Source organism: Protomyctophum bolini, assembly GCF_963924005.1.
Source record: "Protomyctophum bolini genome assembly, chromosome: 5".
In the NCBI taxonomy this organism is placed as follows: Eukaryota; Metazoa; Chordata; class Actinopteri; order Myctophiformes; family Myctophidae; genus Protomyctophum; species Protomyctophum bolini.
In genome coordinates, this window is record NC_137866.1 from 8,287,893 (window position 1) to 8,313,471 (window position 25,579).

Genomic DNA, 25,579 nt, shown 5'->3' on the forward strand with positions numbered 1-25,579 from the left:
CTGACAAGGCATGCACCTGGGAACCTCAAATGTCCAGCAGCACGCGATCCCGGGCTGAGGGGGGCGGTGTGTGGGACCCACTGGCACGGCCTACCTATCCATCTGTCCGTGTGCTCCCTCTTGTATCTCATCCTGCGGTTCTGGAACCAGATCTTGACCTGCCGGTCTGTGAGCCGCAGCCCGGCAGCCATCTCTATCCTCCGAGGCCGGCACAGGTATGGGCTGAAGTGGAACTCCTTCTCCAGTTCCAGCAGTTGGCTGTTGGAGAAGGCTGTCCGCTCCCTCCGGCTGCCATCTCTGACTCCGCCTGGGAGACCCGCCTTTGGACCACCGCTGACTGGTGCCAAAGGGAGAGTGCATTAGTAAAACAAGGGACATAATAAAGGCAGTGTCAAATTAACCGATGAGTCTGTCATAAAAGATGTAAAACTCTTTGTAAGATTTCCAAGCGAGATCAAGTTGCAGTAAGCCCAGTGTTAAGCCCCCACCAATCACTCCTGCGATCGAGTGGACCCCTAAGCCTTTCCTGTGTATACAGTCATGCCTGAGACGGTGTACAAGACTCGCTGTCTATTCTGTCATGTGTTCGGGGCAAAGTTAGCTCCCGAAGAAACAGTCTGGGGGAAACATCTGACGCCACTACCGCCGGATGACAGCCCACATTAATCACAGCCACACACGGAAGCAGACCTGTCAAATCCCCATCTCAGTCACTTAAAAGGTACCTTGGGACCTCCACTGAAAATAACCACCATTAGAGATTCCATTTGACATGTATATGAGCAATACCGCCTCTCAGTTGATAACAATACAGCATACAGTTGTTAATAGAGATTAAATAACTAAGGCCCATATTCACATAAAGAGGCAACTGTTCTGCTGTTAGGGCTTGACTGTATAGCTATTTATGCAATTTGATTGATATAAAAAATTATATATACAGTAGGTGAGGTGTTGAAAAATATGAATTGCCATTGTAACCGACTCTAACATACACTGTAATTGTAACGGTTTGTTTGACAGTAAAGCTTTGTGTTGCCTATACAGCTATATAGTGCTGAATTTCAGTTAATTTCAGTGCTGAATTACTGGGTGTAAGAGGAAAACGAATGATTTGCATCATAAAGTTAATATTTTGGTTACCCAGATATAATATTCATATACATTTATACACCTAAGAGGGGTTTGAGAGTCTACACACATATATGGTATGGAGAAAATCCATTTAACGATTGTTACTATTGGCATTGTTAGCATTGTTATAGCATTAAATGAAGGTGACATATTTAGGTTATTTTGATGTTTACATTTTGTCATCAAGTGTGAAAGATTTGGGGGAAGGGAGCTTTTGGATGAACCATTATTTTTTCTGATTAATAGCAACATTTGACTTTGACAAATCACTTACACAGTGATAAAATACTAAATGAAAAACTATACATCAAAATGTCTTCTCTACGTTATTCCAACGTTAATGTTATGTTACTTTGAGACTTATGGGATACTTGGTCCGCTCCTTTTTCCTTATACACCAAATCGCTTACGCACAAGAAAAGAGCAGACAAACAAGATCACAACATCTATAGCCTTTGTGATCACGTGTTGCAATGTTTTGCACTTGCAGATCTGTCCATCTGATATTTTCACCAAACGTTCGCCCCCCCCCCCAGAATAGGGATGCTATATAGTGTTCAAGTGGTTAACCTTGAACAGACCCAAAAAACAAAATCTGAATTCACCTGATTGATTTGAGTCAGTCGTCCTTGGATTCATCCAGGGAAAGATTAATCCTGGACGGCAGATGGTGAATGGACTGCAGCTCGTGTTCCTGGAGTCCACCGTGTCCTTGCCATGGTCCTCATCCAGAGATTCCAGTGGGCATCTCCTAAAGCGCTCATCCGGGCTCCACCTGGAACGGACACGAACAGAAGAGGAGGTCATGTTTCGCTGGTTAAGGTGCATGACTGGGCCTCTTCCTCCACCGTAGGCCATGTTCACTGTTGGCACCTGTCCAGAGCACAGAGTGAAATTGTTGCTCTGCAGCTGAAACGGGACAGACTGCTGCGGGTCCATGTATACAGGTATGCCTATAGCTCATCAAAAAGAAATCTAACAATTAAGCCCTCAACAGTGTTGGAACAAAGCTACGGTGGCCTAATATCCTCTGCACAATTAAGCTTGAAAGCAGACATGCATAAAGGGAGAATGACTTTGGTTGGAATAGACATGTGGAACATTTGAATAATATTTACCAGCAGAAGGCTGCCACGCATGGTCACGTGGTGCCATCCTCCAATGACTGCACTCTGGAGTTGCAAAATATTCTGCTGGCAACTTGACAAGCTGCTGGGACAAGCTTTCTGTGATATGTTTTCAGACAAGCTTTTCTATATGCAGCGAGCACCGCTTCACCCTACGGATAAAGAACAAAGAAAAAAACAATAGAATATGAATACTGTGTGGAACAACAGTCTAATCAATATGCAATTTCTGAGAGTGTGAGACTAGAACTGAAATGTGTTTAGGCTATATGGGGAGAGAAATTGACAGAGTGGTTTTGTGTGTGTGTGTGTGTGTGTGTGTGTGTGTGTGTGTGTGTGTGTGTGTGTGCGCGCGCGCGCGCGTGCGTGCGTGACTGAGTGAGAGAGAGAGAGGGGAGAGTGAGAGAGGAGCGAGAGCGCTCATAACCAACCGAGTGATTAGAAACTAACTTAGAGAGCTCATTTCACTCTATAATTTTGACAGGACACTTCTTTTTTTAAGAACCCCGAGGTCTTGAAACTTCTCTTTCCGAACTCGTGTGGTCTGGTAGGTAGGTTATATCAATGGCTATATATAAGTCCTAGATCGTGTCTGGTTGTCTTGTGTCCGTCTATAATCTGTCTCAATACAATAATAGCCTAATTTGTTTGAATATTTTGGAATGTCAGAAGGAAAAGCAATTGTGGGATGTCAAACATGCTGATGATAAATAATTATTCTCATTGTGCATTTTTAATTCTCCCTAATTTCCCTGCTGTTGCTAGTGTCGTCTGGCTGGTCTTATACGCTACCATTTATTAATTTGTTTGTCGTTTTAAGACTAATCGATTATATTGAATTGCTAAGTGCGCGGTGCATTCACCTGCTCATTTACATCGAAGAACCTTGCCTTCTATTTACAGTATGCTAAAGCTACCGCACTCGAAGTGTATAGCCTTCGACTTAATAGGATTCACTGGGAGTGGTCAGACAAAGGGTTGACACTCATTGCCACACAAAGACAAAGGGGACAATCATTAAAGAATAGCAAGGAATATACTGTATTTGGGCATTTATTATTCCATCATGTGTATTGTATTGCATGCCTGTAGTGGGCTCTGTCGGCCAGGGATCAACAGTAGCCATACCCCACATTTGTAAAAGCAAAGCAAACCAAAGCAAAGTATTTTACATGGTTGGATGGACAAAGAGACAAAGAGAGCATTATGTAAAACCTCCTATATGCGCCGTTGTACAACGAGGATCTCAAAGGGACATCTATCAAGGTGTATTGCAATTAAAATGTGCATTTTACAACGCAAACCATGGAAAAATACATAATAAATTCAATTTGGTAACTATTTTGGTGGTGTCTATAACAGAGGCCTGTGTGTTGTAGCACAATCACATTTTTTCCAAACCAAATCCACAAACTTGGATTCCACAAGGCAGAACTGGACTTGCATCTAAACGAAGAAGCCATCCAAATTGTGAAGAATGATGTTGGTTCGTGGTTTATCATTATCCATCTATGCTGAAACCGGCTTTAGGTGTTCTATGGGTTTTCGTCTGATGTTTCACCACAGCAAAGCTGTCGAGAGAAGCCCTCTCTCTGCACGTCTCTCGGGGAGTGATGGATTATGCATTCCGGGTTGACTATGCCGTTTACAGCACACTGTCACCGGAGGTTTCTACCTGACCCTCCGCGCTCCAAATGTTTCCATTACACACACACCACGGAATGATTTGGTTTTGACTGGGCTGTCCAATCAAAGGACATTGGTGGACACGCCCACTCTGCCATGCGCCAAGGCTTTGTGGCTGCGCGTAATGATCCACCAATTCCACATGGAATTGATTTTTATTGTTATTTCTGGAGTGAATTTCTAAAACAAAACACATTCTGTAAATGTTTAGTTTTTTAGCGTTGAAGACCAAAATACACGAGTTTACATAGGCTATAAAAGCTTAACAATACAAAACTTATATAATGTGGTTAGAATTGGCCAAAGCGGGTAGCCTATAGGCCTACAGGCCTATAGAAGCCCATGACGATAGTGATGCAGGCATAAAAGTCACAAAGCTGTGCAAACGTTTACAAAATTGGAGATAAATCTATATGTAATAGCATCCAATTGCATCCATTTATATTTTAAACTCCCAACCACGTTATATTATTATCATCATCATCATCATCATCATCATCACCACCACCACCTCCTTTGCTCGTACTGGGCTGCATTAGGCATCAACCTTTAAGTTGAATGAAAGTAATTAAATTCGGTTTGTTTTCCTTGCCTCTAACCCTTGAACACACTCTCTGGATTGGAGATAGAATCTATGATATACTAGCTCAGCAAGACCATAATTTAGCTCCTCCGCGCCTCCGCCACAATTCTCCGTGAACTCTGTTTGAACCGCCTCGATGGCAATAAATCATTTTTCTCTCTCACACAAAAGCGCGCCGGTCGCTCTGGGTGTCAACCCTTTTACAATTCCTCCTTACCTTCTGCGCTCTCTAGGTTGCTGACACAAACAGCCAAAGAAACCATCGATAAACTCTTATTCCCCATGCCAATAATCGATAGCGTAAACGCAGGAAACTCAAGGCAATCTGTGCCACTAAAACAGACTTGGGGGGGGGGGGGGGGGGGGCACGGGGGACGTCGGAAAAGTTATAAAATGTCCTTGCAACAAGTTTGAGCTTCCCTTAATGCGCCAGCTTTCTGGCAACGAATTAGATATCCGTTAACCTTTTTAACAAAAAAAAAAAACCTGCATTAGTTTTCAGGGCGGCTTCAACGAATGCATGGATCAGTTAATGTATTTCCATGGGACAGAGCTGGGCAGATAAGAGGAGACTGAGAGAGCCGGAGAGAGGACGTTAATGGGCAGAGGATGCTGTCGGTTAAAACGGTGCATACAAATGGCCCTGTCTTGGCAGAGCAAGGGGAAGATTTATGGGCTCAGTGCCCTATATTGCTGTAAACAATGCAGAGTGAAATGAAAAGCTGGAGTTTGCAGACTGCACTTCATACTTTAGGAAAAGACACGCATGTCAACTTCCCAAACATGCCTGACTTTTGCATATATAAAGCATGCGTAAGCATGTAATATATTGATGTTGTGAGACTATTTGTCTGGCATTTTGGACATCCCAATATCGTGATATACTATATGACAAAATGTATATATTTTGATGATGCAATGTCCTAATTTACTAAAAAATGCTTAGCATCAAGGCGCACTCATGAGAGCTGTTAAACATCTGTGAAAATATAGCTGATCTACAAGCTTACATCACATAATGACCTTATTGTGAGCTTGTAGATCTACTATTTTTGACATTGTTTGAAAAATATATATATTTTTAAGTTATTGTAACAATATCGGTATAATTTAATTTGATTTGATCCACAGAGGCCTATCCAGTCCTTACATGTTATTAATTTGATCCTGCTGCAGTTATAGCCTGTAACATAAGCTTTGAGGACACATAAAAACATAAATCCTAGTCTTTGAACCAATAAAGTGTCACACAGTAAAGGATGTGGCAGTATAACTTTCACTTCTCTGGTTCTACAAGAAAACTAAAGCTATGTTTCCAGATATTTAGTGAGCTACAGCGATTTCAACGAAGATGGATTTCCATCTTTACAACTTCCTAGAATGGCAGTAAGAGCAGCAAATACCAACACAATGCTGTGTTTTAAAATAGTCTATTATAGCCTATAATTCTGCCTCTAGGAAACTTGACAAATTGGAAGTTAATAACAGGTGACTGTTGGGATGTCTTTGCACACATGACTTATGCATGTACACACACACACACACACACACACACACACACACACACACACACACACACACACACACACACACACACACACACACACACACACACACACACACACACACACACACACACACACACACACACACACACACACACACACACACACACACACACACGGATGTAACCGAGAATGATGCTACATGGTTTAAATGCTGATAGAGGAAGCCACTATTAACCACAACCACAGCATCACAAGGGACCTATATCAAATTGGCATGCAACTGGTGCACATGCAGCTAAACAAATCTGGGGTATGTTGATATTTGACTGAGAAAGTGTCCATTTGGGTCCACATTTTCCTCTGAAAGGGCCAAAAATAGCTGATGTATAAGTTGCATGCATCATGCATGTATCATGCATGATGCATGACGAAAGCATGATGCCATGATATCATGCAGCATGACATCATGGCACGCGACCAAGTAACCCAGACTTAAGAGTTTAATTGATGATTTTACTGTGTGTGTGTGTGTGTGTGTGTGTGTGTGTGTGTGTGTGTGTGTGTGTGTGTGTGTGTGTGTGTGTGTGTGTGTGTGTGTGTGTGTGTGAGAGCAAAATAGCAGCCTGCAGGATCACTTTGGTGAACTAATCAAGTAAATTACTTAACCACATTAAACTATGAATGATGAATTGACAACGGTAATGTGGTCATAACATAATCATAAAAGTTATTAAATGCATTCAATGACTCTCTCTTCGCCATCAACATGATGCAGGCTTCCAATGAATGAAGAAGAGTGTCATTTCATGGTCCTGAGCGATGCAGCAAACATGGAATATTTCTCGACAGCGTATATTAAAGGCATGTTTGTCAAATACATCATTTCCCAATTTTACCAATTATTCCAAAATATTTAAGGGTCTACTAAGGCCTACTGTATAGGTTTTCAAATTGCTCAACGTCAACGTCTCAACTCATGCGACTTAAAACTATTAATATTCAATAGATCATATATTAACAAGTTAATCATATTAACATGGTGTTGTTTTACAGTTTGTATTGTTTTAAAGTTAACTTTATGCAAATAAATGTACAGTTTGCAAACAGGCTCTCGTCCCTCTCTGAGTTTTCTTTCTTTCTTTCTGTCTTTCTTTCTTTCTTTCTTGTGAAGAGAGAGGGGAGGAGAGAGAGAGAGAGAGAGAGAGAGAGAGAGAGAGAGAGAGAGAGAGAGAGGTGTGGGGGGAGTAGCTACATCTGCTCCCTTGGGTGAGCCGATGGGAGCAGAGATTTACGGATTTATGACACACCCACCTCTGGTCAATGCGAGAGGAGAGAGCCTCTCTGTCCCTGGAAAATAGCAGTGTGACCCCTGTTTCAACTCTGCCGCTGCGCCTTTATGCAACTGCCATGACTGCCGTTTAAACACTACACAACACACCCCATAACAACACTCTAGTCTCTCCGACGTTGCATACACTGACTGCACCAAAGACACTCAACCTGAAACAAATGGACAAATATTTAACTTTATACCAATATAATAGACAATATACCAGGTCATAAACTATAGCACCATCACAATAGTCGATATATTTTTTTGCTTATAGCATTTGGTCTTGTTCAAACAATTTGATGTGTTTGTGTAAAGTTTTATTTTTATGTCTTCCAAGTGAGATTCCTTTGCCAGAGGCGCCTATAAATCAACTGTGAGCCTGCAGGAGTGGAATGTGAGCTGCAGAAGAATCGTTGTGAGATTAAAACCATCTCAAATCAAAGACAGAGGAACATGCATTCTGATTTACTGTGTACCCTATAATGTTAAACAGCGAACTTCAAACAAAACGCAATAGATTTCTGCTCAGTGCTAATAATTTGACTGCTAAAACCTACTTCTGACAAGTCTAAGTCAAAGTATAGGTTATAGTAGCCCAAAAATACAAAGGAGGGGCAGCCATGCATGCATACTGCATAGGTAAAGTTGAACGAAAGATAATGAGTTTGTATACAATACAATAAAATGTTTTCATGTATTGCCAATTATCAATCAACAAAAGTTATGCTTTTGTGGAGAAAAATAGATTCGTTTATACTATCTTATATACGGAAACACGCTGAAACATCCCTATAACTATAGCATGTTTATGGAGTGACGCGGAAAAGTAAACTGAGGAAGGTGACACTGAGCGCTCGTTTGTCTGTTGAATGTGTTTACATATTAGAAAAGTTTCCACCGCGTGGACTATAAGCCGTGCGTAATAGCCCAGTGTTCAGGCCTAATAATACAATTAACAGCAACGCGTTATTTTAGAGCTGAGCAATATAATAGGCATACATTAATGTTTGTTTTTCAAAGTTTTAGAAGCCACTCGTTTTAGTCGCATATTCAATTTCGGTTTATGTTGAAAATGGGCTTTTAGAGAAAAAGATGAACAACAAGGTATAATATGAAAAATGGTCGGATTATTCGGAAGTTGTTCATTATCTATACATTTACAGCATATATATATATATATATATATATATATATATATATATATGGCTGTTATAGGCTGTTTAAACAGTTTTTTATATTTTATATTGTATAGCTGTGACTGCACATAGAATCCGAAGTGTTAATTAAAACTCAGTTAAATTATTACTGTGCATGAAATGGGCCCATTTTACACTCTCATTTACACTACATAATATTGTCTGTGCGATCTGATTAATCAAATATAGGCTATCACTGCATGTGAAATGGCACACCCATATGGGTCCATGTTCCACCCTTATAGGTATAAATGCACGCTGCGGATTTGTCTGTCTGTACGATCTGATTCATCAGTTTTACAATGCAGGCTTCAGCACCACCCTATAAGTGCTCTGTCTATAGCGAAGACATTCTGTCCAGTCTTGTTGTAAAAGCAGTGCCACGTGGAACAGTGACAGTGTCTGTCATGCCTATTCAAAACCCAAGAAGTCATGAAATTGATATGGGTGACGCTGGGCAATGTTGTCCATGCGCAGCCTGGCTTGTGTGCTTAACCATAAGCCCCGTTTTAAGTACTTCACAGTACGACGGTGTCGCGTGGAATAGTTAAAATGATACAATACACCCGCGGGTCTGAACTAGCCTGATTTTCAGACTGTATATATATATATATATATAATATATAAATAAGGACGCTAGGTTGAAAGTAGTTAAATTAGGAGCAATTGCACTTTCAACCTAACCTATAACAACACGAATTTGGTGCTGCATGTATTAATGCAGCGCCAAGTTCATATAAATCAAGAGCACATTTTATTAATTCAAGCAATAGTTCTTCCCAAACTAATCTCATATCAGAGCATGCTAGATTTTGGGTTGATCTAATGTTTTTCCCTAATAATTATTTTATTACTTTTCTGTGCAGAAGTTTTGGGCAGGTCATAATGAGTCAATTATATGATGTTGACTATAACAGTTACATTGTATATACGTATATGGCACCACTGTATTTACAAACTGTTAATAGAGTATGCAATCAATCAATTTTCAATCAATATTCACACACGCACGCACACGCACACAAAAACACACACACACACACACACACACACACACACAGCATTGTTACGAGTAACGGAGGCGTCGAGTTAAGGCGTTAAGTGCACTATGCAGAATGTGTGTTTCTGGGGAGAGATAACATGGTCAGACATGTAAGCCATGCAGGGTTCAAACTTTCCGGCCTTTCTAGACAGGGACACGTGCAGGACTCGTGCAGGAAAGGATGTGCTGGTCTGGTCTGGTCTGAGACCTTTTTCTTATGGAGTCAAGAAAGACATAAAGCTCTGCCTGAACTCATTTTAGGGGTTTTACGAATTTTATTGCTATATATTTTTTAATGTGATTGGTATATCATTATTCAAAGCAGATTTTACATAAGTTCGTTTGTTCCCATCAAGATTAATTTGATGTAATGTAGCCTATTTGACAGGAAATTGAAAAGTACACAAGGCTATATACTTTCGGCTCACATGGTTTAGATTCCAATGCCTATAACACCCATCCACTGAGCAGTGACTGCATGAAAAGTTCAACTTAAGTGAACTTTAAATGAAAGCTGCATGGTTTCAGAACAGCCTACTTCGGAACATTCTGCTTATAAGCCTATGTTTTGAAAGCACTACATCTGAGGGGCAAAAAAAAGAAGGAAAAAAAAGATTGTGCTACAGTAAAATCCTAAGAGTATAGGCATATACAAATGTAACCAAATTGTGCATTTGGTTACATTTGTATACTCTTGAAGTTAAAGTAACTCTCTCAGGATACTGTGTTGTCTCTGTCTCCCATTACAGGAGATAGCATTAGCTCTCGCGTTACCACCACAATCACCCTATTTTGGAAGATTTGTATAGGATGTCCTACAAGGATTAAGGGCGCGCTTGAGAAGGGGACAGTCCGTACGAGAGATCGCCGCTCTCTCTCTCTCTCTCTCCCTCGGGTCACAATACGAAGGGTAACAATGGGAGCAACACATTCAGAGATGCTCTGCACTAGGCCTCTCTACGGGCGCACAGCGGCAAAACCCACAAAGAAAGCGGAGGCCAAGGGGGAGCAACGAGGGTTACACACAGAAGGTACACGCACATGAGAGCCCGTCGGGTCACAGGGTAGGAAAGGTCGGCCATCCAGACTAAAATAAGCCTAATGGGACAGAAAACGTGTCCTCGAGGTGAACTCGGCCTTCTCGCGGTTCGCCCCAAACTTCAATAAAGTACCTTTTCAGCCTCGCGACATGGAGGCGACAGGGCCTAGAAAGAGATTGGAGGGATGCTGCGACCGAGGCGTGCACATTAATTTCTCTAATCTGTCCGGCAACATAAAGGCTTCTGAATTCATTTTTCAGCGCCCCGTCTGAGCCCCATTCTCTCGAACGCCACTCCAGAGGCACGTCCATATAAACAATGCTGCTTAAAGTTTTAGCAAAATGGCTATAGTCCATTTAAACTCACAGATTTCGAAACCACTGATGGCGTTTGACTGCATGGTACATAATATTTGCGCGCATCAAAATTGTTTGTTGTCATTAGAATTATATTGCAAGCATATATCACAATACTCTGTGGCGCAAGATTAATGATCTGGAATACCTCTCTCCTTTGTGCTCCCCTGCCCCCCACCAAGCAAGGCATTTTATAATGTCCATTCAAGTCACAATTTCAATAATCTATCACATTCATTGCGGGTCTTCGTGCTCAAGTTATGCTCCAACCCAAGCATTCAGTTCAACAACAAAACAAAAAAAACGTTTGCTGCCAAATGTGTTTAAAAAATGAATGTATCTGCGTGAGAAAATAATGCAATGGCAAACCATCCCTTTAAGGGAATATAGTTTGGTTTTCTGTCAAATTGTTACAGGCTTATACAGCATAATAATAATATGCTGCCTATACTAGTCCCATGTCTATAAAGTCGTAAAGACTTTAACAGTGTGTTGGTCCACTTGCCAGATGACGTAGAGCGTAGCGCCGTTTTTAAAATTTGTATTCAGTTTGACAGTTTTGTCGTCAGCTGCACTGTATGACAAACTGTATTTGGCAATAGTATAGTAGGCTACAATGCAACACAGCACAGTAAAATCCATAATGTTAATTTAACTCCGTGTGCAAATGGAACCAAATGGAAAGGGTCCATTTGGTTCCATTTGCACACTCCCAGAGTAAAATGAACAAGCAAAAAGGCACAAATGGTGAACACACAATACGACACAAGTAAACATGACGGCCATCTTTCCTATTTACAAGGCCTGTTTCATAACATCGGTCTGCTACATCATTCACCATCACTGATGTGAAACCATGCAAGACCACATGACGCATTCTATTCAATACTATCTCTTATACACGACTTTATTTTATTTTTTTCTTTTACATTTGAAAACTCCAGTCGCATAAATGGTGTCATGGTCTATAAAAGCAGGGCAAACTACTTAGGTTACAAAATGAATAAGAATATTTTTTTGACAACAATTTATCGTTTAATTTCTAACACATATTTGTAAAAGGGTTCAAAATTCGGCATGCAGCTTTTATTTTTCCATAAGTCAGTATATGAGAATGAAAAGCCGGCTGGGATTCGTGGCACTGCATGTCACACAGATGCAGTGCAGTCTACATGGGCCTCAATGGCTTGTCTTTTATGGTTAATTGAATGCCCTTCAGACAGATGAGGTTGCACGTATATATAATATATGCACAGCACAAAACCATTCCATTTGCAATTTTCCGTTTCCAGAAATAATCGGAGTCCATTTTGAGTGCAAGGCTAAAACACACAAATACAATATAGGACTATCTGTGTTTATGCCGGTCAAATGTCTCTACACTGGTAAATAAAGATGAAAGGTTGAGCAGCAGTTATTCCATCAACACAATCATGGCTGTAGACACAGTGACTTGTGTTTTCCTTGATGAAAATGGTTCAAATATAAATAAATACTCACACAATGGAACTGTACACTTCTCTATAAGGCGTTATCACTCCATAGCCAAAACAATATATATACCTCAGCTGGCCATGAATGAAGTTCAACCAAAAACGTTATGTAAAACTATAGGAGACACTCACTGTTTTATTGACCAATATGATTATCACAAGTACACTAAACTCCGTTTATTGCATTTCACAATAATCTGCTTTTAACGGTCTAGAACACAACATCAACACCACTAAACTAAATTGTAAATCAAAACCCTGTTTTTGAAGTACACGAGGTAATTCACACATTGTTTTTTTCATCCTAAACATACAAGTTCAAGATCAATGGTGTGGTTTTCAGCTTTTTACCAAAAATAACTATTATAATAATAATGATTTTCTTCCAGTGTTGTTTGAAATAAATAGATTGTGCATTTCACCTTGGGCAACATGGGCAAAAGAATGGCCCACAATAACATTTTGATAAAATGTACATTTTTTTTCTCCTTCATTCAAAACATTTTTCATAAAAAACATCATTTTAATTCTGCTTCAAATAAATTAAACCCTGTTGTCACGTAAAAATAATTCATCGGTATTCGCAGTAATCCATGCTATATAATAACATGCATTTTATATAACTTTGGACTTAAAGGAAACCGCACAACCTACGAAAACAAAATATATAATTGTTCTATAAATAACCAGTCCTTTTTTTTCTTCCTATACCCAATCTTGACGTGGTTTTATAACCTGGTAATATCCTCGCCAAGCTGTGCTCCGGAAAGTTCGTCGGGTGTAGCCCCAGCACTAGTGGCCGAGGCAGCGGCAACAGCGCCGGCTGCTGAGCTTGTGTTGGAACCGGAGGAGGAGGAAGACGATCTCACTTTGGTGTTCGGCAGCCTGTGATCTTTTTTCCATTTCATCCTGCGGTTTTGAAACCAGATTTTAATCTGTCGCTCGGAGAGAACCAGGGTATGGGCAATCTCGATGCGCCTCCGTCGAGTTAAATATCGGTTATAGTGGAATTCCTTCTCCAATTCTAAGACCTGCTGTCGAGTGTATGCTGTCCTAGACCGCTTGGGTTCCGTCCCATTGTAACCAGACACTGGAAAAGGGGAGAAGTGGAAAGAAAGGGAGACAGAAAGGGAGGAAAGGAGGTGTAAACAAGAATGGCCTCAACTGAGATATGGGCTGAAAGATTTATTGGATATGAATGTTTAGCTGTTTGAGAAATTTAAATGGGGAGTTAAGAACTTCTCAGCGTAATGAGAGGACACTCACATCCAACTATGGGCTAAATTATTAATGTAAGATTACAAAGCTCAATCTTTTTTTTCTTATTCATCTCCCCCTCTCTCTCCATCGCGCAATACATAACAGCAGAAGCCACATGGTGATACGGCTGCCCTGAGTATACCTCGGCTATAAAATTTATGGTGGGTGTAATTACCAATGCCGAGTCGTAAATCCGCCTCAATTGTGCCATTTCAAAGGCTTCCCCGCTATCGGAGCAGGGGCTGGCAACGAGATGGGAGTCAGAGGGGCTGATAAAGGGAGGGAAAGGGAGAGAGGAGCGAGAAGAGCAGGAGTGCAGGGAACATAAACACACAAGTTGCCTACCAGAGCTGACGTGAATTTTCTTCATCCATGGGTACACCACGGGCTGCTTGGAGGAGGCTGAGCTGTTTGGGTGCTCCGGCGTAGCCTGGTTGCAGGCGGAGGTTGCGGCTGGTGGAGTAGCGGGGGACATGGATAACTGTGGGGTCTCACATGAGGCGGGCTGCCCCTTCCCTGCAAGCAGGTGCGCGGCAGAATGGGGTAGTCCATGTCCCCTTGGCGTGTCAGGTTCAGGGATGCTTGCACAGTTATACGGGCGGTCTTGGTAGCTCGCCCGCGGAGGATATAACTCCTGCTGGTGATGCTGGTAGCCAGAGTCCCTTGCGCGGCTGTAATATTCTGGACTATGCTCTGGGATGTAGCTATTTTGCGAATATTCCTCGCATGGAGGAAATTTCGGATCAATGTAGTTAGACTCCATCAAATACGAGCTCATGATCATTAATTTCTGGAGTGGAAAATAATTTTTCTAGCTTTGTCGTTTTTCTGCTCCATAAAGCCCTCCTACTTGCGAGCAGCCCTGTAAAGTTACTTTTACCACGTGACCCCATGGCCCAATAGCAGAGTAAGAGGTAGTTCCCGGATAAGGAACCAGAGGTATTAAGCATACCTACAGTCGCCATTGTGGGCACAAATCTCTCTCTCCCTCTCTCTCTCTCTCTCTACAACCTCCCCCCCCCCCCCCCCAACACACACACACACACACACACACACACACACACACACACACACACACACACACACACACACACACACACACACACACACACACAGTCACAGCACAGTCCCTCTCCCCCTTTCTCTGGTTGTGTTACCAAGGTAATTGATATAGGGGACAAAACTAGTATAGCATAGTTGCTGACTAAGGAAATAATAAAGCAGGCAAAATCCACTGATCTCAATTATTCAAGGGGGACAATAGGTGTTTCACCAAGGATAAGATACAACAGGATACTAATCATTATGACTATAGTATAGCAAACAAAAAGGTAACCTACTAATCAGGAATAGCACTCCTCTATAACAGTGCTATGACACAGCCCCATTAATATTGCTTTAAAAAGTTGAATTAACCAAATGGTCTGTATGAATTACATTTTATTTTGAGTGGTGTAGCGTATAGCCTATATCCTTTGAGGAACCGGGGATAACTCCTGCATCTTGTTATAATAACTTACAATTTTATTTCTCGTTGATTATGCTATATACTATGAATGAGGTTGGGGGTAAGTAATAAGTATAGGCAAAAAGCAGCTTCTTAATTAAACAGTGTTTCTTCAATAGAAAAGCCTTTCCCTATTTAGAATTAATTTCCTCTGCGAGGCTTTTTTTAATTACAGACTAAGTGTTTGTTAGACAAACAATGAAATAATAACAATGAAATAAAAGGTTTGCATATACATAAGATGCAGTGAAATAGCATGCATATCAATATAAAACTATAGTTTTAAAAAGGTGTGGGTTTTAGCTGAAGTTTAAAAGACATACCTGTTTAAATATGGATTGTACACAGTAGAAATCTCACTGTTAATTTACTCTGTGGGTCATTCCACAACTTTGGTATACCACAGTGGCAAATCCCTGGTCACCTATGTGATATAATAGCAACTATAGTTGCTAATCTAAACTTTGGAACTGAGAGCAGAGCTCTGATGACCTGGCAGTATACATCTGTACATAAGTACAGTATAATGACAATGTCAATAATGAACAGGGACATCCGTTTTAACCATACAGATCCATATGAGTCAACTTTTAAATTAAAGGTCCATTTGTGTGTCTTTTTTGCAGGGCTAAGGGGGGAATATAGGCTGGCAGCTTGAGGCTGCTATAGTCCATTTAATTTATTAATAATACAAATCTTAGATTTGATTAAAAAATAAGGGATGATGGGATGATTAATAAAAATATATAATGTGGTCTATCTTCTCCCTCTATAGTTCAAGTTAAAACAACCTGGTTGTAAAAGAGTATAGCTGATGTTGAATAATAAAGTGACCACTTTCTCAGCAGTTTATTAAACCACATACCTAGTTTTACACAACAAAAAACTGCATTGCTGTTAGATAAACAGAGTAAAGTATAGACAAGACAGAGTTATACAAGTTATAAGTTATACATCTTATAAGTATAGGCCTAATAATTACAATCCAAATGATGGTGTTGAATGCCACCAATATTTCCACTAATGTGTTCTAAAGAGATATTCAGCTGAAAGACTATGCTCTGATGGAGACATAATCAACAAAGACTGCATGTTAATGTGATGTCACATCCCAGTACTATGATGTCACAAATCAGTACAGCTTTGGAACAAATACTGTGATGATGTCACACGCTGGACAAGTTACAAGTGTAGCTGCAGCGTAAGACATTGCAGTAGGCCTATATGCTTTTGAGTGGCGCTAGCCCCTCCTATGCACACATTTGTGTGTTTGTGTGTAACTATGCGCCATGCTTGTGTTTGTAGCACAGTAGCACATGATTTGATTGGTTGAGCACGGAATGTGATGTATGGTGATAAGAGCGCCCCTCACTTCACACAAGTGTGATTTTTAAGGGGCGCTAGTCCCTTCTTTAAACTGCTTTTGTCCCAATTGACAATGAACAGAGAAATGACGTCAGAATTCTGCTAAATATGACATAAATTAAACAAAACATTAAACGCCATTGACATTGAATTAAGGGAAAATGTACGTCATATGTAAATGAGCAAATCAGCTAACTAATCACATGCAGGCAACAGGCATTCTGATTGGCCAGTATGATATGATCCATGATGATGTATGATGATAAGAGCTAAAAATTCCGCTAAATATTACGTAAATTAAACATCAAAACATTAAACGCCATTGACATTGAAGGAAAAACTTACGTCATATGTAAACGAGCAAATCGGCTAACCAATCACATGTTGGTGGGAGTGCTTGACCAATAAGGGAACACCTTATGTAGCAATGTCAAATTTACAACATATTGCTGTATACTGTATAATTATGACAAGAGCCTCCCTCATTTCACACGGGTGTGATTTTTAAGGGGCGCTAGTCCTTCCATAAACAGCTTTTGACCCCACACGTCTCAAGATTTGCCATTGACCACGGTAAGAGAATTCCGGTCAAATGTCTGCTAAATCTTGTCATCACCCGTATCAAGTTTTGCCATTGACGATGAACAGAGAAATGACGTCAGAATTCCGCTAAATATGACATTAAAACATTAAACGCCATTGACGGGAAAATGTACGTGATATAGAAAATCAGCTATAACCAATCATAAGCATCAGGCATTCTGATTGGCCAATGGCCAGTATGAGATGATCCATGTATCCATGTATGGTGATAAGAGCTGATAATTCCGCTGGATATGTAAATTAAACATCAAAACAATTAACGCCATGAATTGAAGGGAAACATTAAATATAATTTATATAGGCCTAATGTAATTATGTTTATAATAAAATATTGTTGTTTTTTAAACATTTAAACAATATAATTTGATAACAAGAGCGCCCCTCATTTCACACGGGTGTGATTTTTTAATTCAGTGCAGCTTATGACATCACAGTATGTTTTTGAGGGGCACTAGCCCCTCCTATATGTCCAACTTTGAGGGTTTGTGTAAACACAAACATTGAAGACAAAAGTGAGGACACAAATTGGCCAGAATGAGATTATAAGAGTGCCCCTCACTTCACACAGGTGTGATTTTTAAATGCAATATAACATAATGCAATAAAGCATAATGCTGCATGCATGCGTTCACACAGGCCGATGCCAAGATAGTCTACCATTCATTGTCAAAAGAAGCCATGCAGTGCATGAAGATATAAAGATGCATCCGACGTTTGTAGCTGCTGCAATAGCTATAAGTCTTATGCTGCGTTCACAAGAGGCAGATGCAAAGATCACATAGGATATTTGTCGCTTTATCGCTTTGTATCTGTTGCAGCTACAGCTTTGCAGCTTTCCATCTGGAAGTTGAACCCAGCTCAGCTTCAACTTGTGGCTTTGTAGCTTTTGCAGCAGCTACAAACGTCGGATACATCTTTATATCTTCATGTCGCTGGCTTCTAACTAATTTACATTCATCATTGCGTCTTTGCATCGTTGCTGGCTTCTATTGACAATGAATGGTAGACTGTATCTTTGAGTCTTGAACGCAACATTATGCCTGTGTGAGACGTATGTCTGAAACTGAACTGAATTTTAAAACGTGTCTGCACTGTCTGGAGACTGGGTGTGTCATCAGCTGGACTATTGAAAAATGTACTGATTAGCATGGCCCCTGCGCAAGGATGACATGCAAATTCGTGAAAAATGTACTGTGATGTCACTTAAGCGGACATTAGGAAAAGGTACTGTCATCAGCTGGACTATTAAAAATGTTATACTGTGATGTCACAACTTAAGCGGACATTAGTAAAAAGTAGACTACTGTGATGTCATCATCTGGACTATATTTAAAATGTGATGTCTCAACTTGACTGACTTTATTAAAAAAGTACTGTGAAATATAATGTGAAGCATGTGTGTGACCATTATCATGTCACACAATAGAGCGTCGCAGTCCCGCCACTTTCATGACAATGCCAGGCCCAGGAAATGAATCCCAATGCATTTTTCCCATAGACATTTCAAAAAGTACTTATTTAAAGACCTTTTAAGCGTCGTACGAAGCCAACTCGAGTCGTGACAAATCATGACAACAAACACAATATTTTGGACCAAACAAATAATTACAAAGAAGGAAAACAATTTAAAAAAGTGTTGTAACCTGCCGTTTCTTTCTACTTTTTAATTCTTTGTTTGGCCAAAAACATTGGAGTTGGCTTTGTCTGCGGCGTAACCGTCTTTAAATAAATACTTTTTGAAATGTCTATTCACCTTTTTCCTAGGCTGTGTGTTCCACTTCCTGTCGATTTGATCCAATGAAATCCAATGAAACTGTTCAGATGACCAATGATATCCAATGAAATCATAAAAAATAGACATCCCAATTAAAACCTGGCTTAAAATACTGGACTCTGTGATAGAACCAATTTCCCTCTATGGTTGCGAGATCTGGGGACCATTAGCAAACCATGATCTTGAAAATATATATATATATAAATATATATATATATATATATATATATATAAATATATATATTGGGATAAACACCAAACCGAGACCCTACACACAGAACTCTGCAAATCCATTCTCCGTACCCAGCGAAAAACACCAAATAATGCATGCAGGGCAGAATTAGGACGATACCCACTCATAATCCCAAAAAAAAAGAGAGCACTTAAGTTCTACAACCACCTAAAAGAAAGTGACCTAGATGCACTCCATAACAAGGCACTCACACACAGTGAAACTCTAGAGAGATGCCCCCTCAGCCATCTGGCCCTGGAACTCCGGCCACAAACACAAACAGAGCCACGAGATAGTAAACCCATTGGACTAAACCAAATTATAAAACAGCAAAAGGAAAACTATCTGACACATTGGAAAGAAGCAACACAAAAGCAGAGTAAACTAGAATGCTATCTGGCCCTAAACAGAGAATACACAGTGGCAGAATATATACCGACCCAAAACAAAGAAAAATCTTAACTAGGTACAGACTCAGTGAGCACAGTCTCACAATCGAGAAAGGCCGTCATAGGCAGACCTGTATCCCGAGAGAAGACAGACTATGCACCCACTGCACACAAAATGAAGTGGAAACCGAGCTACACTTCCTAACCATCTGTCCATTGTACCAAGACATCAGAGACACATACTTCCCACAGATTACAACCACACACAGAGATTTCGAAAACATGACCAATGACAAAAAACTTCCATATCTGCTGGGCGAAGTACAACAATGTGCAAACACAGCAGCAAGATTTGTGAGTTGCTGTGATAGGAGAAGGACATCAAATGGAACACAACCACCCTAAAGACTAATCATTGTGTATATTCCTGCACTATACCTGCATTGAGTGACCTTGGTACATAGAATTTGATCTATTGAAGATTCTGACCTTCAAATGTACATCATTTTTGTTTTGATTGTATTGCTGTATTGTTGTATTGTTCTTTCTGCCTTGGCAATGTAAACGTATGTTTTCTCATGCCAATAAAGCCCTTTGAATTGAATTGAATTGAAATTGAAATCGACAGGAAAAGGAGCACACACAGCCCAGGAAAAAGGTGAATAGGGAAAATGCATTGGGAATTATTTCCTGGGCCCATGGCGTCGTCATGAAAGGGGGCGGGACTGTGACGCTCTATAGTGACGCTTGTGAATCATATATCATATGTTTTGACAATTGCAAAAAAAAGAAAGAAAATAAATAAATATGGTATTAGTATATTTCCATTATCATATCAAGGACCACACAGTAGTCAAAAAACTAGAAGTTTCCATCACAGAAGTTTAGTTGCATCACAGTTGGCAGTTAAACAACAGAACATTGTCCAGCAGTGATATGCTTTATAAACCTAATTAAATAGACCAGACTTTACTGCTTCACATATATGCTTCACTGGAGGCTTGCATATAACCAACCATTGTTAAATTGAAACCACTGTAGCTCTCTCTTAACAGCACAGTCTTTCACTTCCATTGACAAAAATGAGTGCTACTGGCCATGTCTGCACTCCCCCCCCCCCCCCCCCCCCCCTCTCTCTCTCTCTGGACCACCGTTTGCTATAGCCCCAGATCATTTTCAAGTATACCCAAAGTAACGTTACATTCAGGTATAGGCGTTAGGATTCATGATTTATTTTCCCCAAATAAATCCCCTGAGATTGGTACAAAACCCTCTGTGTTAATTGAACTCATATACTTATGCCTATATGTATATTTACACTCTGAGTTTAAGTCACAAAAGTTACTGCGTACACATGCAGGCTATAGGTTTCCATAGGTTTTATCATGTTTATCAGATGTCTTCAGATGTCAACGACACTTCATCTCAATAGCCTTCTGCTATCAGATACCTTGATGGTCAGCGGTGCTTCAGAACACTATACTATACTATACTATACGTATGTTATATACTATACGTATGTTATATATCAGATACCTTGATGGCCTTGATACGCATATTATATATCAGATACATTGATGGGTGATGGCCAGCGGTACTTCAGAACACTATACTATACTATACGTATGTTATATATCAGATACCTTGATGGCCAGTGGTGCTTCAGAATACTACTATATGTTATATATCAGATACCTTGATGGCCAGCGGTGCTTCAGAACACTAATGTTTGGTGAATGGTCCCCCCCAGATGGGGTTCAAGTGCTTACATGCCAAGTATAACAATTCTTTTCAATCTGTCCTAACGGAAACTGATATTCTTCTCGGGTTTTCCTCATGACATACTGCATATCTTAGAGGGAGATACTTACATATACCATAAGGTGCGATAAAGTGACAATGTATAAGTTATTTAGGCCTACAGGGGTGACCTGAGACAAAAATGTTTGAGGACCACTGTACTCTGTACAGTGTACTCTATAGCCTACTACTATCCCCAGAGGGGACACACACACGGACACACACACACACACAGACATGATCTGCTAGGTCTCATAGTAAGTGCTCATTGCGTTCGCAATCACTGCGTTCGCAACTATCCCAAGACCACTGTACTCTGTACTCTATAGCCTACTGTAACTATCCCCAGACCGCAGGTGAAGGAAGCTGCACAGTATACAATCCTGTGTTCATTTGTCCATTTGTAACCCAGAGAGTGTAACTTAGTTAAATGGTCAAAGTGTACATGGGTTGAATGAGAAGAACAGCCCGTTAATGGTTACGTGTAACTCATGCTGAACCAGTGACCACTTCCCATTAGAAGGATTATTTGTTTTCCTGGGGTGTTTTCTGGAGAGTGCAAGAGCTTGATTGGATTATTTAGTAAGAGGATATCACGTCAAGTGGCCACACACTGTAATCTGACCTATATCTTGTTTTCAAAGTTCAACATAAAAGCATCAGCATCTGCATGCAGTCTTTAACAGTTTGGTGCACTGTGAGATTCATCAAACGACAATCAAAACAGCAGCATGAGCAGCAGCAATAACAACAATTCTACACAGTAAAATTAAATCCTCAGTGTTAACTGCAGCAGTGTGGCAAAAAGTACCTCTCACTAGAGTTAATAAATGACAGAAGATGTTACAGTGTAGGCTAATAATACAGTGTAATAATAATAATAATAATAATAATAATAATAATAATAATGCAGCCTATAGGGCCAGGTATGAAATGGTCACTACTTCTTTCCAATAGTCAGATGAGGAGCCACTGTGGCAATCTTATCGGTCATCATGCTACGAAATTCAAGCACCGAGGTCTCCATTTCCACAGCCATAATAATTACATAATATGGTGAAAACGACGGGAAACGGTATACTTCTATGTCTTTTCCTGTGTGTACAGAACGCGCATGACATTTCTATTACCCCTGGCAAGGATGTTAGAGGCGTTTTATAGAGCAATAAAAACCGTAAATCAGTCACTTTTAAACGACCTCTACGGTCCTGCGTGTTTTACAGGGTCTGACACACATAGTAGCCACACACACAGTCAGACGGCATCGCAGACAGACTATAGGCCTAACTATAGAATCCATGAATACTCTGCACTTTGCGACAATGTTATTGCACACCGCAAGTGCTTTAGACATAAGCTATATACGCACGACACCGACGCAGGCTATGCAATGGCAATATGCAGTATATCAGCTAGGGGAAGGCGAGCAGCTATGAGGAGGTGGGAGAGGAGAGGACTCTGAGAGAGAGAGAGGGGTCCGTTGGCAGGCGAGGAATTTCAGTCGCCCATGTATTCCTGTAGAGACGTATTTGCGATTATTTGTACTTCACACAAATTCGGTTCTACAGGGTACATATAGACAACTAATGTGTTTAGCGTTCGGACCTGCAAGGAGGAGGAAGAAGATGATCTCTCGGTCGGACGTGCTTATATGAGGACGCCATAATAAAGCATGTGTTTGTGTGTACAGAAACAACAGTCATAAAATAAACAGCAAACACAACACAGCGCCTTATGCTATATATATATAGTCTCATCGTGTCATGCAGGCTTCCAAGAAACAAATGCTATAGTCTACAGAACAGGTAATGCTACTTTTTTTCGTTTCTTTTTTTGATACTCACATGACTATCTGGAGGTTTTAAAAAAATGGTAGCAGGCTATGCACGCGCACACACACGTACACGCGCCCGCACACTCTCTTTCACACACACACACACACACACACACACACACACGCACACACGCACGAGACTGCGTTGAGTAAAGGATAAGGGGGCTCTTTCTCCAGATTCAACCCCTGCCTTTGAGGTGGCTCTCTATATATATGAATATTCAGTCACAAATGCACCGAGGATACAAAAGGACGGCGTGACAGCACAGATGAAAAATAAGTTTCCATTGTTCCCAACGATTTCTTGTGCCTTCCATTACCATACTGACCGCTCGGTAACCTTTCTGCCTGCCATCCTTGGCAGCTAATGAGAAAAGCCCGGGTGAAAAATGTAATATCAGACATGTGACCTGATTCAATGTTATTAAAAACAGCAAACATGCTCAAATGGTGAATCAATGGAATTGATTATGGTGCAAAATGCACGTGGGAATTTCGAACGCCTTATACAAAAGAGAAAATAAAACATTATATTCATATTTAGCATGCACGTTCTTGTTCTGCGTGTGACTTCAACCGATTTTTTTCTTGATTGAGAGCTAGATCCATTTTTAGGGGGGCTAACGAAGATGCAAGAAAAAAAATAAAAGAATACTATAGGCTATATGGAATGGAATTGTATCCATCTATAACTCCACGTGTAACCTATACTAGATGGTTTGTATACACCGACGAGTTAAATAAACACTCGGGATTTCATGGTGTATATGCTCATTTAAATTTGCTATACATTCTCTAAATATATATGCTCGATTTTCCCTCTCCCTTAATTATTTTCTTTAATTCGACCCACCAACAGTATGAAAGAGCCGCATGCATACATGCACGGCACGCATGCACGCACGCCCCCCAAACTCCCCTCGCGCCCCGCCATGCATGCTCTGGCGCGGACGCATTTTAATATTAGTTAGACAGCCTGACCCGCGTTTCACCCCTCGCGTTTGACTGCTTCCAATAGTTCACTGCCAAGCATTATTGATGGGGAAACAGCAATGAATTCTTTCTCCCCACAAATGGCTTTCAGATCCCTGCACCTAGTTCAATAACTAGTTATAATGTAGAATGCAAAAAAATGAGGCCCTCGGGCGGACTAATTTGATGTTTCATTTGTTCATTTGAGGAATAGTTAAGCTTTTCCCTTTCCTTGCAAACTAACAGCTATACAACCGTGTTCACATATGTACAAATGCAAACAAAATAAATCAGGAGAAAACCCACATGCTGTTGTGGGTCTGACCTGGCATGGCGGTCCATATAGTTCCTAATTTGGAACCAAACAATTTGGCTTATAATTGAGTTTTACAGCAGTATAGACTAGAGTAGGTTGAAATGTTTAGAATAAGCTTTTATATAAAATGCATTGAACAGCCTTTACGCCTTCACTCTGAAAAAATGGTAAGGATGGAAAGTAAAAGGTTTGAATGCAAAGCAAGACCACAAGAGTGGTTGAAGTTTGAATCCTCCACCACCAAAGCATGCATGCAGTCTTCATACGGATACGGAACCATGGGTGATCGATAGTAGGCCTATACTTAACGCAGGTTATTGGGTTGAGTTGGCAAGTCAATTTAGCCTCGAGACTTGTACAAATGTAACCAAATGGGTCCACTCCATTTGGTTACACACGTGTGCACTTAAAGGGTTACAAATGGATAAATTAACACGTGGTAGCCTATTTTACCTGCCGTTCTTCAAAGGATGGTGCATTGCAGCCTATAGCAGCATCTAAAATCTAATGAAGTTCACCATGCAACGTCCGATTAGAATATTATGCATGCTCTTCCACTGAGGCGACGACTGGCTTATTGTGGATATTTGGTCAGCTTTGACGTTTTATTACTACCTTTTATGTCAAAAAAAAAACGTTGGATTAGAAACTAGGGATTCTATCTATAAATTCAATTTCAATAGGGGAAAAATGACCTTGAGACTGAACTGTGATGCCTGTGAATAAACTGGAACGACTAACGAAATGTGCTGCAAAGATGAGGCATCAATAGCCACGTTGTCACCTAAGCCAGATGTTTGTATGCCTATAGCCCCTAATCAAACACTTAATGATTCCCTCTAAATGCAGGTGTTGTGTGGTGCACGGGAGAGTTAATATGTTGGCGTCGGACAGAAACACTTACTGATGAGTCCCAGATCGCACTCATTTTGCCCCGATGATTTTTTTCCCTGAAAAATAGAGGGGAAAGACGAAATTAGATCAAGAGTGTCGCAAATATATAAGTTAAAAATAGGTCTTCTCTCAGCC

The 25,579-nt window shown here is 40.5% G+C and overlaps 2 protein-coding genes across 2 annotated transcripts in view; both read right to left on the bottom strand.

Annotated features, from left to right (window-relative positions):
* Positions 1-260: 260 nt before the first annotated feature.
* The window catches only part of LOC308316286 (homeobox protein Hox-C10a-like), a 68,510-nt gene continuing 43,191 nt past the window's right edge, over positions 261-25,579 (bottom strand). The window contains exons 3-5 of the mRNA XM_080764807.1: positions 2,253-2,413; positions 1,740-1,909; positions 261-333 (exon numbers count right to left, since the gene is read on the bottom strand). The gene's annotated coding sequence lies outside the window, so the exon portion shown is untranslated. The remainder of the gene's footprint in view (positions 334-1,739; positions 1,910-2,252; positions 2,414-25,579) is intronic.
* Positions 12,374-14,542, bottom strand: hoxc4a (homeobox C4a; the record flags this gene model as incomplete). Its single annotated transcript, XM_080764809.1, has 2 exons — positions 12,374-13,588; positions 14,104-14,542. 2 exons carry the CDS (start codon positions 14,540-14,542, stop codon positions 13,227-13,229), a joined length of 801 nt encoding a protein of 266 aa, XP_080620935.1. The 3' UTR covers positions 12,374-13,226.